This window comes from Stegodyphus dumicola, chromosome 10, assembly GCF_044657685.1.
Source record: "Stegodyphus dumicola isolate Sdum_Otavi_A_Nest chromosome 10, ASM4465768v1".
NCBI lineage: Eukaryota > Metazoa > Arthropoda > Arachnida > Araneae > Eresidae > Stegodyphus > Stegodyphus dumicola.
Window position 1 is genome coordinate 161385625 of NC_140777.1, and position 12879 is coordinate 161398503.

The 12879-nt window shown below is 32.3% G+C and overlaps 1 protein-coding gene across 1 annotated transcript in view; it reads right to left on the bottom strand.

The window, feature by feature from the left end:
- Nucleotides 1-12325, bottom strand: part of LOC118183115 (ADP-ribosylhydrolase ARH3-like) — a 47848-nt gene extending 35523 nt beyond the window's left edge. The window contains exons 1-2 of the mRNA XM_085825782.1: nucleotides 12041-12325; nucleotides 11810-11915 (exon numbers count right to left, since the gene is read on the bottom strand). Of these exons, the coding sequence (XP_085681908.1) occupies nucleotides 11810-11915; nucleotides 12041-12173 (239 nt within the window). The 5' untranslated portion in view covers nucleotides 12174-12325. The remainder of the gene's footprint in view (nucleotides 1-11809; nucleotides 11916-12040) is intronic.
- Nucleotides 12326-12879: the final 554 nt, after the last annotated feature.

A 12879-nucleotide genomic window follows, 5' to 3' on the forward strand; every position in this document is an offset into this window, starting at 1 on the left:
TGTTTTGAATAAATTGATGCAAGGGCCACAAATGCATTTATTGATTCAAAAGATAAAGTGAAAGCATTCATTAAAAAAATGAAGATATGGAAGACAAATTTGGAAAAAAATAGGTTCGAAATGTTTTCACTTTTAAATTTATGCGCCCAAGTTAATACAGAGGCAAACAAAAATCTATTTGTTGAACACTTGTATGGTTCATTAATTCATTTTTGGAATTATTTTGACAATCTTGATTTTACAAAATATGCGTGGATACAGAATCCATTTATCGATGAAGGAGATGACGAATTTGAATTAACAAGTATTGAGAAAGAAAACTTGATTGAACTATCTTGTGATACTTCTTTCAAACAAAAATTTCAGAATGTATCTCTAATTCAATTTTGGCTAGATATTAAGAGGGAATATAATATTTTGTCAAATAAAGCTTTAAAAGTATTGCTGGTGTTCGCAACATCTTTTTTATGTGAAACAGGATTTTCTGCATTAGCTGCAATAAAATCGAAATATTGTGTTTGTCTGGTTGCAGAAAAGGAGCTTCATGTAGCTATCTCATCAATGACACCAAGATTTGATAAACTTTGTGCTAATAGGCAAGCACATCCATCTCATTAAGCGACAATAATAAAATATTGTTATTTGTTTTTTCTTGTGTATAAGAGTGTATCTTAAATTTTTTAGTACTAAAAATTTTTGTGTTTGTTGTATTTTATAAAATGGAAGGGATATACCATATGATCAAGTATTTTTAAGAGAGCCGTGATAAAAAAAAGTTTGTAAAGTTTTAAAGTGTGCAGAATCTATGCAAATATTCAGAGATACATATTCTATCCTATTCATACATAATGAATGTACTTTGTGTATGCTATGTTTACGTATGTAAAATTATAAAGTAACTCTTAATTCCTAATAAAATTTCATATAAAATAACACAAATTCAAAAATATTCAAGAATAAATTTCTGACCTGTTCTCAAAATATTAAATAGTTATAATGTCAAAAGTCCCTATCTGAAAAGCTAGTTGCATAAATACTATCAACTGATAAATTCTCTCAATTAAATATATTTTTAAAAAATGAGATATAAATAATTAAGTTCACTGCTTTCAAATTGCTCCGTTTATTACATCATTAGAACAGTAACTTGGAAGACATATTACCCATCTGGACCATATTAAATTCAGCAGTTTTGTTGTTAGATAATAATTTTATGCTGGTAACCTTACTTTTGTTATTGGATAATGTTACTGCTGTGGCAAATTTGTTTTATAGATTGAATCAACAAAATCAACAAGATTATGCAATATTTCTGTGTTGGTCACATTTTCTGTTTTCAATAACTCTTTGTTATCTTTAACAGTGAAAACAGAATTACACTCTTATTTTCATTACTTTGAAGCTTCAACTATTGATTATTATGATCAATAGTTGAAGCTTCAGTGTAATGAAAATAAGCTTAACAATGAAATAACTTCAACTATTAATTATCATGATCATGGTCACTGCACAAATCTTTGATTTTTTTTTTTTTTTTTTTTTTTAATTCAACTGATTGCTGTATAGGTGGAAGAAAACAAAGACACAAAAAATTTATAAAATTTCTTGCAAAGAAATGTTTCTTTTTTTACTATATCATATAATCCTTATTTAATAATTAAACTTTACATTTTAAATTGCAAAAATGTGTTTTCTTTTGATATGTTAATAATATTAGATGACTTATAAATACTAGTCTGATGACTTTTTTTAAAAAAAAAGTAACCCAAATCATCAACTTGCACTCGATAACTAACTTTTACTTAATAATCTTATATACCAAAGTGCTACCTCATTAAATGGCAATTCTCTCGAAAGCAGCATTTATCAGGCCATACAGAAAATAAATACATTTTTTTTTTTTTTTCTTTTGCAATGGTAATACTTGTGAAGCAGATTATAAACACTCTAAGAGTTTAAGCTCAAAAATATGGAAAAACTTCAATAAACTTATTTTTTAATGTCAAAATATCGCAAGAAAATTCGTAGAAACATTTGAATAGAATGTATGCTATAAAGCATACTAAGCTGCCTGCCATTAAAATTTAGAACCTGTACATCATATTACAAATTATACACCACTGATCAGGAAACCTAACCACTATCAAATAATAGCTGACAAAGGCCCAAGATCCAGAACTGTCAGAACTTCAGCAACTTTACGTCATCAGTTTGCATCTAGCAAAGTAAAATATAGAAAAGGTAAATTGAAGCTTCACTTATTGTTTAGGCTAAACAGAAAAACACAATCCCCTCCATAATGACTCAAGGATAAAAAGAGTGAATGTGGCCAACATCAATTAATATAACATCACTAGCCATACACATTTTAAATGATGAAAATATTCATGTTTTGGCAACGTCAAATTTTTAAAAAAAATTTATTTTGGACAAATAACAAAATCTAACTTTTAATGTGGTCTACCGATATCTATATTTATTTTTGGGAAAATTTCATACTCTTTATAAAAAAAAATAAAATTCTAAGATGTTTTGACTCCTGTTCGAAAAAAACTGACTGGTATATTTAATTTCAAATTTTGCAATTTTTTATGTCATTTTCAATCTGCCTTGAGGGCTTGGTTAATAAAGATAGAATAATTAACGGAAATAAGTTTAAATGAAGTGCAGGCAAAAAAATTTTTATAATTTAATATGCCGTGTAAAAAAGTCATAGTGTCCATATCAGATTTTTTAATTTTTGTGCTTGTGTTCCCAGAGGCGTAGCTAGGGTTTTCAGCGCCCGTGGGCAACTGAAGATTTTGCACCCCTTTCTTTCTCTGTGCCAAGAACAGAAAACATTTCATTCAAAAATTTCATAACATCAATTTGGCGCCCTCTGAATGCTGCACCCGGGGACCTTGCCCCTTGTCCCCCCTTGCCCCACACTAGGTACGCCATTGGTGGTCCCAAGATTCAAATATCACAGCATTCTGGATATTCAAGATCTGTATTTTCTACTACATTCATAGTTAACTAATTAGGGGCACATTAAATTGGATAACATTTCAAATGCTGAAAGCACTGTGATGCTTTCTGTCTGCTTTGGTACAAATTCTAAAAATTTATTTTTACAGGCAGTGTTTTATATGATCTAAAATACTAGCCCAATGAGCATTATAAATATTAGGAAATTTTGGCTGATGGAATGGCTGGCAAAGTTAAAATGAATTTGTTGGATAATCCTCAAAATGTTAGCATATATTTATAATTTTTTAATGCTATCTGTAACCTGTTGACTATCTAATAATTTAAAGAGCAATCTATATTTGTCCTATTAAACAAAAAAGATATATTCCTTTATACATTTGCCAGAATGATTAATGTAAGTTTGGTGGGATCTCCCCCAACTTGCTTGGTCCACATGAAATTATGCCAGGATGCAGGGATGGGCTATCAGAAATCCAGAAAATTTCCTGAAATGCTAATGCCTAAGACGCTGCTTTGTCACCTGCTATCGACAGTCTTAATAAAATGAAACATTAATCAGAGTTGTAGATTTCATGCAGCAAAAAAAGTAAATAAATAACACATATGGAAAAAAGATTTAATGATGCTGTAAAAAATCGAAAGGTAAACTAATGGTAATCAGGTTAAACGTCTTAAAACCAGCATCGATAACATCTAGCAAATTTAGAATTACTGTATCTAATTTTTTACTGCAATGCAAAAAATTTTCTGGAATTTCCGTGGAATAGCCTACATTTTAGAGTGCCCCTTGGATTATTGCCAAGTTGTTGTTTCATTTATGGTAACTTGAATAGTTGAATAATATGGAAATCCTATCATGACGTGATTGGTTATGAATTTGACTGACGGGAAAATATGTGTAAGGGCTTATTTGTGTGTTGGATGTTGGTTAGAAAGTACATTGCTTATTTTGTGCTTTACACGGTAAAATGTCTGTATGTGATAAAATTAATTTGAAGTTTCTGTACAATTTGGAATGAAAGGGGAAAAAAAGCATTAATTGACTGATGTGTAAATGAAGGTTTACTTAGTAGCCATTATTAATGTCCTGTTTGTACGAAGGAAATGCATATATATGGTTGAACGTACAGATTATTCAGATGGCTTTGAATAGCTTTGTCGCAAGAAAGGTTCAGTTAGCATTTACTTAGGGTGCCCTTTGGATTATCGCCAAGTTGTTGTTTCATTTATGGTAACCTGAATAGTTGCATGTCATGAAAATCCTATTATGACGTGACTGCAGTGAATTTGATGGACGGAAAAATATTTGTAAAGGCTTATTTCTGCGTTGGATGTCAGTTAGGAAGTACACTGCTCACTGTATGCTTTGCATCATAAAGTGCTGCCTATGGTAAACTGGATGTTTTGTGGTATAAAACGAGGCAGAGGAAGGTGTTTCTTTTTAAGTGGTTGAAAACAGAAGAAATTTTGTTGAATGTAATTCAACAGAATTGTGTCCTGTTTGTATGAAGGAAATGCGTATGGTCGAACATAAAGATCATTCAGATGGCTTTGAATGGGTTTGTCGCAAGAAAGGTTCAAATGCTCACCATATAAAGTGTTCCATTAGAAATGGAACCTGGTCTGAGGAAAGTTTTTGGATATTGTTGAGGAATTTCGTGTGTCACAGTAATTTCTAAATAAGGTAAGTGGATATTTCTTTTGTCTAGTTTGTAGATGCGAAAAGATGTATTTCCTTTTTTATGTTATTTCATAGTTTGATTTAAAATGCAATTTATTGAGATTACATATTTTTTGTTTGGCTCTAGTGTAGAATTGGGTTCTTCGATTTTTAAGTAAAAATAAATCGATGTGTACACAGACAAAGTCAAGTCATTGTGCAATGCTGAGTTTGTGCAATTCTCTTATATTTTTTAAGTGAAAATAGATTGATGTGTACATGGACACTGAGTTTGTGCCATTCTCTGACTTGTTATTTTGGTTTTGTGTAGCGGCCATCTTCAAATTGTGCCTTGCTGGCCAATTTTCACCAAGATACACCCTTAAATGTATTTTTACCAAGGGTTCAAATGCTCCCCATATAAAGCATTATTCCATTAGAAAGGGAACATGGTTTGATGAAAGTTTTTGATGCTGTTAAGGAATTTTGTGTGCCAAAAATTTATAAATTAGGCAAGTGGATATTTCCTTTGTGTAGTCCATAGATGCGATAAGATATATTTCCCTTCTTACGTTATTTCATTGTTAATTTAAAATGCAGTTTATTGAGATCATATATTTTTGTTTGGATCTAAAGTTCATTTGGGGGCTCCTTTGAGTTTTAAGTGAAAATAGATCAATGCGTACACGGAAAAGAGAGCGAGTGAATGAGAGTGAGATTATTGGCGCAAAACTAAAGATGATTATAATGCGCCAAACATGAGGTAGGATGATCTAATTTGATGAAATCAAAAATTTATCAATAAATAAAAAAAGGCAGACAAATGTACCAAATCCAGAGGATGAAGTCATATGAAAACAAGGTAAAAGCATACAAGTGGTAAAAGCGCACATTAAAATACAATACATAATCTTCAAAACAGATTACATTAGGTAATAAAAGCCAGCCTCTTTTAAATAATAAAATAAATTACTATTGACCTCTTTTCCAATTAAGCGGTCGAGAGGTAAGTCACAACTATTAAAATATTTCTGATGAAGACTATTAAAACACGGACACTCAAATAAAATAATGCGGACTGATAGACAAACATTACAATTCAAACAAACAGGCTCATTCTCAGCTTTCAAAATGTAGTTATATGTCACTCTAGTGTGACAAATTCTGAGATGTGTTTAAAGAACTTCCTCCTTACGATTTCCAGTAAAATTCCATTGCTGAATTCTAGGCTTAGCATTTCTCAACTTGTTATGAAGCTGAACGTCCCAAAGTTGCTGCCTTTTTTTTTTTTTTTTTTTGGATCTTCTCTTTGATGACACAACAGATGTTTCTAAAAGGGATCAGGCGACTGGACAGCTCTACAGCAATTTTGCTGCGATATCTGCCAGTCTTTTTCCCTTTATTCCCACATGCCTGGGAACCCAGCAGTACAGGATTTCATATCCACGACTCGTTAAGTTTATATGAATCTTGAGAACATCCACTATTACTGGATTTTTAGTGTTGGGAAAAGGTTCTAATGATTTCAGTGCACTATACGAGTCTGTATAAACTATGAACTTTTTGTGACAGAGCTTTGAGATGTACAAAAGACTATAATATATTGCAGTTAGTTCAGATGTTAAGACTGAAAAAGCATGATGTAAGAATCTGCCCTTCATGTGACCTTTAATTACAAATGCCATCTCGGCATGATCATTTGACTTGGATCCATCTGTAAATACTGGGAGATAACTGTTATATTTATGCCTGTGGTCAGCAAAGAGTTGTCTGTAAACGATGTCATTAGTACTTGCCTTCCCATGATGGTTGAAAACATTAAGAAACTAGATCCGTGCATTTTGCCAAAGTGGGATTTCAAAATGCTGCACTGCTTGGGGGCACATAACAGAGAGAGAGAGTTCCTCAATGACAGGACAAACTCTTAAATGAAAGGTAGGCACACAGAATGGACATGTTTCAAATAAAGTGTTACACACATTATCAAGTAAGCACAGCTTATTAGCATGTTCAGGTTGCAATAAAATATTAAAATACTGCAAAAGGGACAACTGCTCACACCTCAGATAAAGTGATGGTTCATTAGACTCAACAATAAAGGCTCTGGACAGGAGATGTCCTGAAAGCTCCAGAACAAATCTGCAGAGCTTGATAGTGAACAGGATCTAGTTTTAACAACACTGATGATCGCGGATATCCGTAAACAGCTGAGCTATAGTCCAATCTAGAGCGGACAAGCAATCTGTAAATGTGACACATAGAGCAACGCTCTGCACCCCAGGGGATGTTCACCAAGACTTAAAATATTTAATGTTTTTAAACACTTTTTTCTCAGGTTTAACCCTTTGCGACACGCATATTAAAAAATATTTTAATCTTTAAAAAAATGCCTTAGAATAAGTCAGATGGACTTACTTAAGTGCCTTTCAAGCTTGGAAAAAATTCTGCGTTTTTATTTTTTACGGGGGAAGGTGGGATACCATTTGTCCCACCATGCAACTAGCACATGTCTTATAGCATACTGGTGTATAGCAGGGAAAAAAATCATATGTGGAATGAATAAACAAAATAAAGCATGCATTCTAAAATATTGATAATAAACACATTAAAATGCATTTTGTACAATATATTTAATATTTTTAAATTTTAGGAACAAAAAGAAATATTTTCTTGGACATTATTTTAAGATTAAAATTTAATACTCGTACATATGATACTAAATAAAATATTAAAATTGGCATTTGATTGAAAAACATTTATATGTGATTAAAATTGAAAAAAGTTATTTTTCATGAAACTTTGAAAAACATATTGTTTCATTCTTTTGTAAGCATAGAGGCATTTCACATGTTTCACACATCCAAAATATTCGTCGTTCTTCTTTCGATGTGCTGCAATATATACATCTTCTCCTGCTCGTTCTCTTTGGCGTGTGACTTACATTTTTTAGTCTCTTTTCTGGTTGTACGAACGGTTTTTTAGTTTTTATTTGAACTGGGGATTTCAGTTTTCTTTTCAGCTCTTTCTTGCCTCCAAGTGCCATTAAACCTTCTATAACTGAGAGACGAAAATCTTTCATTGTTTTTACATCATGAATGGGTTCGCGAACAAACTTAAATAGAATAAATGCGTTTACTATACTCGCATCTAAAAAGTAAAAAAAGATCCTGTGCCACCATTTCTTGCTTTTGAGGTCTATTTCATATAATAATTTCAGTTGATCAAATAAGTCGACATATCCCATATTCTTATTATATGAAATAATGCTATATGGGCACAGTACTTTGTTTTTCCATCTTGTTCTTTTCTATTAATTTCTTTCATTTCTGTTGCCTTTCCCAAGCAACACAGGATAGAAATGGATCTTTTATCCTTCCATTTTATGCAATAAATTGAATCATCGCTAACTGAAAAGTCTATATCTCCTCTCGACATAACTTTGCCTTCTTTTAAATTTTTGGGTAGATACTTCTGATTCATATTTACAGTGCCACATGCATAGATGCTCTGTGTCTTTAAAAAGCGAAACAAATTATAACTACTTATCTTTCTTCTTCAGCAATAACTTCAACCTCAGTTATTCTCTCCTGGATTTCAATTTCATCTAATCAGAACTGGCATCTGAAGCATTTGAATCGCAATCGGATGACAATTTAGCAAAAAGATCCAAAGCTTCCTGAGTTGTTTTTTTTTTTTTTTTTTTTTTTTTTTTTTTTTTTTCTAAACATTTTAGCACATCAGAGCATACAACAGATGTAAAAACGTGCGCAATCACGAAAAAAGTAGATGCAAAAAAGAAAAGAAAAAATAATCGTGAGTGCTGCCATCTATTGAGCGGAAACTTAAGTGTGTGGTGGGACAAATTTTAACCCACTTATTTCAACTGCAAAATTAATGTTATAAAATATTGAATCCAATTAAGATTTTTGAAAATAAAATACCTTTGAATATTAAAAAGAATCATATATATCCTAAATTGTATACGAAAATTTTTAAAATATTGAAAAATGCGAGATACCTGGATATCACTCTTGTGATCCTATTTTAAATATTTTTTGCTTATAAACATAAGCCCTGGTATAGTAGTGACATCTACTAAGAAAAATAATAATGAAAATCAATTACTTTTAAAAGATTAGAAATTTTCTAATGGAAATTGCTAGCTGAGAAAATAAATATTAATTAGGTCGGACACATATTGACCCACCATGCCGCAAAGGGTTAAAACATGAGAAAGGAAAGTCAATTTTTGGTCAAAGGGCACTCCTAAAAATTTTACTTCAGTTCAGGAATAATTGTACCATTCAGATATAATTAAGGCTCAGGATGGAGACCTCTCGCTTCCTACAAAGTGCACAAAGTCTTCTGTTTCAAAAATGTAAATCCCTGCTTGTCTGACCATTCTTGGATCTTATTCAGAGCCATATGCAATTGCCTCTCTATGTATCTTATGTCTGTCCCTGGACAACTAATCTGTAGATCATCAACATAAAGAGATCCCAAGGTGGCGGAAGGAAGTTCTTTTAATGCAGAGTTTATTTTTAAGCTGAACAGGGTTACACTAAGCACACAGCCTTGAGGTACCATCTGACAAAGCAGAGCCAATCCTTATTTGGAAAGTTCTAGGGTTTAAGAAGTTCTGAATGAAAATTGGTAGGTTGCCACGCAAGCCATTATCATTAAGATCCCGAAGTATACCATATCTCCATGTCTTATCATAAGCTTTCTCAAAGTCAAAGAATACAGAGACAAGGTGACTTCTTACAAAAGCTTTTCGGATGGATGTCTGTAAAAGAAGGATGTTATCTACAGTTGTTCTTCCCTTTCGAAAATCGCTTTGATAAAGCGATATAATATTATTCTTTTCCAAGAAGTAGACTAGGCGGCTGTTTACCATTTTTTCAAACAGCTTGCATACACAACTCATAAGGGCAACTGGCCGATAGTTAGAGGAATTTCTCAGATCTTTCCCTGGCTTAGCAATATGAATCACAACAGCTCTCCTCCACGCACTGGGAAAAGTATGCTCCTTCCACACTCTATTTTAAAGTGTGAGAAGGGCAATCAGTGACTTATAGGACAGATGGTTTAGGATTTCATAATACACGCCATCTAGAACCGGAAAAGACCTACAAGTCTGTAACAAAGCTCTGTTTAGCAAAGTAAAGTCTTTATTATAAGGCTCAGATTTGGAAGAGTTGAATGTGATGGGATTTCTCTCAGAGCGCTGCTTAATAGAAAGAAATGAAGGTGAATCGTTTCTGCCTGGAAGAAACAGCAGCAAAAGTCTCACCAATTGTATTCGCAATTTCTTCTATGGAACTTATTACCCGGCCATCTCTTTCCAAAAAGGAAAGTGAGTGGTCTTTATATATTCTGCATGCTTTCTTAACTTTTTCCCAAACCCGCTTACTTGGAGTAGAGGATATTATTGACAACACATATGAAATCCAGGAATCCCTTTGGCTTTGCCTTCTTACTTTTCGTGCACATGCTTTGGCTCTTTTAAATGCTATAAGGTTTTGCAAAGTACGGTATCTGTGAAAAATCCCCCATGCTTTTTTCTGCATTTTCACTGCTTCATGGCAGTCGCGATTCCACCATAGTTTCAAATACTTGAGCATTTTTCCTGATGTCCTAGGGATGAGAGCATAGCTGCATGAATAATGGTATTAGTAACTGATTCATCGATATGCATATCTTTTACCATGTTCTCTGTGAGCTCTGCATAGGAAGAGAAGAGTTCCAAGTCTACACTATCAAGTATAAACTGAGGGGCTCTCGACATAGGGTTTGATCCTCTTCGTGCAAAAGACACAAAAATGGGATAATGATCGCTGTTGTAAAGATCAGTTCTGACACTAAAAGTGCAAAATGGCAAGAGATGGTGAACAGTTGGCAAGGTCGAAAGTGTGGAATGTCCTTGAAGGCTCATGGAAGTAAGTATCCTGCCCATTATTCAGAAGACAAAGGCTATGATCTTCAATCAGTGGTGGCTTATCACTCCACCACTAGTGGATTCCAATGACTGTTCGAATCTTCACAGAAATCATCAGTTATGATGATTGTTGTTGTGTATGATTACCATTGGTAAAAAATTTATTCATGATAATTTAATTTTAGCTTTTAAATTATAATCATAAATTACTTGTAATAAATTGAGTGATTAAAAAATACACACTTAATATTTTTACCATTTACAAAATTTAATGATAAAGTATTTCTAACACTGGTAAAAAATTTATTCATTATAATTTAATTTGATTTCCTTCACTTTGAAATATTTTTTTTTATTTTCTTTTAATAACAGAATCTAAGAAACTAAAGTAACATATACTAGTTTGAAATGCATTTATTAACCTTTTGTAAATTTCATTATTCAAAACATAAAAATAAACCTTTTATAAATTTAAAATATGAGCTAAATACTAATATAATATAAATATTAACTAATTACTTAAAAATTAATATTTAATATATTTATATTATATTTTGTAATTTAAAATATTAACATTTTGTAAATTTCATTACTCATAACATAATCACTGCCATAAATTCATTTACGGTAGTGTTTCAAGAATTTATCATAGCAGTACTAGAAATGTTGAAAATTAGAGAAAGACTTTTTACTCTAATCAAGAGCTTATTTTTTAAGATTGTTATTTAGTCTAGATCGGGTTTTGTTGAGCCATTTTTTCCCGATTTTCAAAGCCGGGTCCACCTTGGCAACCGAAGTTTGTCGCCAAATAAAAAAATTGCCAAAAGCACCAATACTAAAGCTGTTCCAAAATTTTTAATTGAATTCAAACATTCAGCAAAACTTAACCCACTCCCACACACATTAAATTTTTGGAAAATAAAAAATTCAAGAATTCATTTTTAAACTTATATTCTAAACGTTTGTCCTTATTAAAAGCACTAGTAAAAATGGCTTTTTATTCCAATGCAAAGAATGATTTTTTTTTTTTTTTTTTTTTAACAAAAAAGACCCACAAACACAAAATCTACAGAAATGAAGCTCAGCCCTTCTTGCTGCAAACCCTTCAATTAGCAACTGCATTGCATTAGAAATCATTGGAACTGATTATTAATTAAACACAACTGAAAAATTATTTTCCAAGAACCAAATATTTCTACTGATGCGTTAACAAGGATAACAAGCTAAACATCCAACCATACCTTTTAGCCATATCTTTGGGATCTAACGTTCCATTTTCAACTAAGGATTTTGCAACTGATAACGTCATTGCAGTGTCATCAGTATAGGGAAAGATTTGAATGGATTCTGTAATTCAATATTAGAATTTAATCAGAAAAATAAAAAACTGCTTATACAGGAAAACTACTTTAATTTCAGACAAACATATTAACGATAAACATAAAATATGAACATGATTTCTTTCTTATTACCTCCAGATGTTAAACTATTAAAATAATTCGATAAAACTCTGTTTGATACACGACTATCACCTTCGAAAGGAGCACCAAGGCAATCGCCCATCAGTGCACCAATCATGCATCCTCTAAATTTTGACGCTAGCATAGTATTCGATAAGATCACAGAAGTCAAGAATAATTTCTCACAAATCTTTGCGAAATTTCTGGTAATTCTTCTAATTTTCCTTATCTACTTCACTTCAGTTCGTTGCAAAAACAGATTTACAGATCGGAGATCATCATTCCTTAAGTGGTTGTTCGACCCGAAGGCCTTTACCACTACATGTTTATCAATCCCCTAAGGACCTGTAAAAGTTCGTTAAATTCCATAAAAATGAAAATGTCCTGTGCACTTGTAATAAAAGTGCAAAGTCTTCAGTAGTGAAGAAGTTGATCAGGGGTGACGCCATATATCGGCCGCAGATGAAGTCTTCGTTGGATAACAACTAATAATTTTGGCATATCTTTTCGCCATGGCATATCTTTTACGGTTCCCAGACAAAAGTCCACTGGACGAAAGCGCAAGCGACAAAAGCCCCCAAAAAACAGCCCACTATGATAATTGCCCACGCGACAAATACCCACAGTGATGAAAGCGCACATTGATAAAAGCCCACGTTGATAAAAGCTCACATAGATATAAGCCCACGCTGATAAAAGCGCACATAATCAAAAGGGATTTTTAATTTTTATTACTAAACCGTGTATTTATAATTTTGATTATAATAGATGGAATATTCAGATCTGAATTTTAATGTCTCAACTATATGTCTGTTTGTATATTTTATCACTACTTTATTTGTTTAATTTAT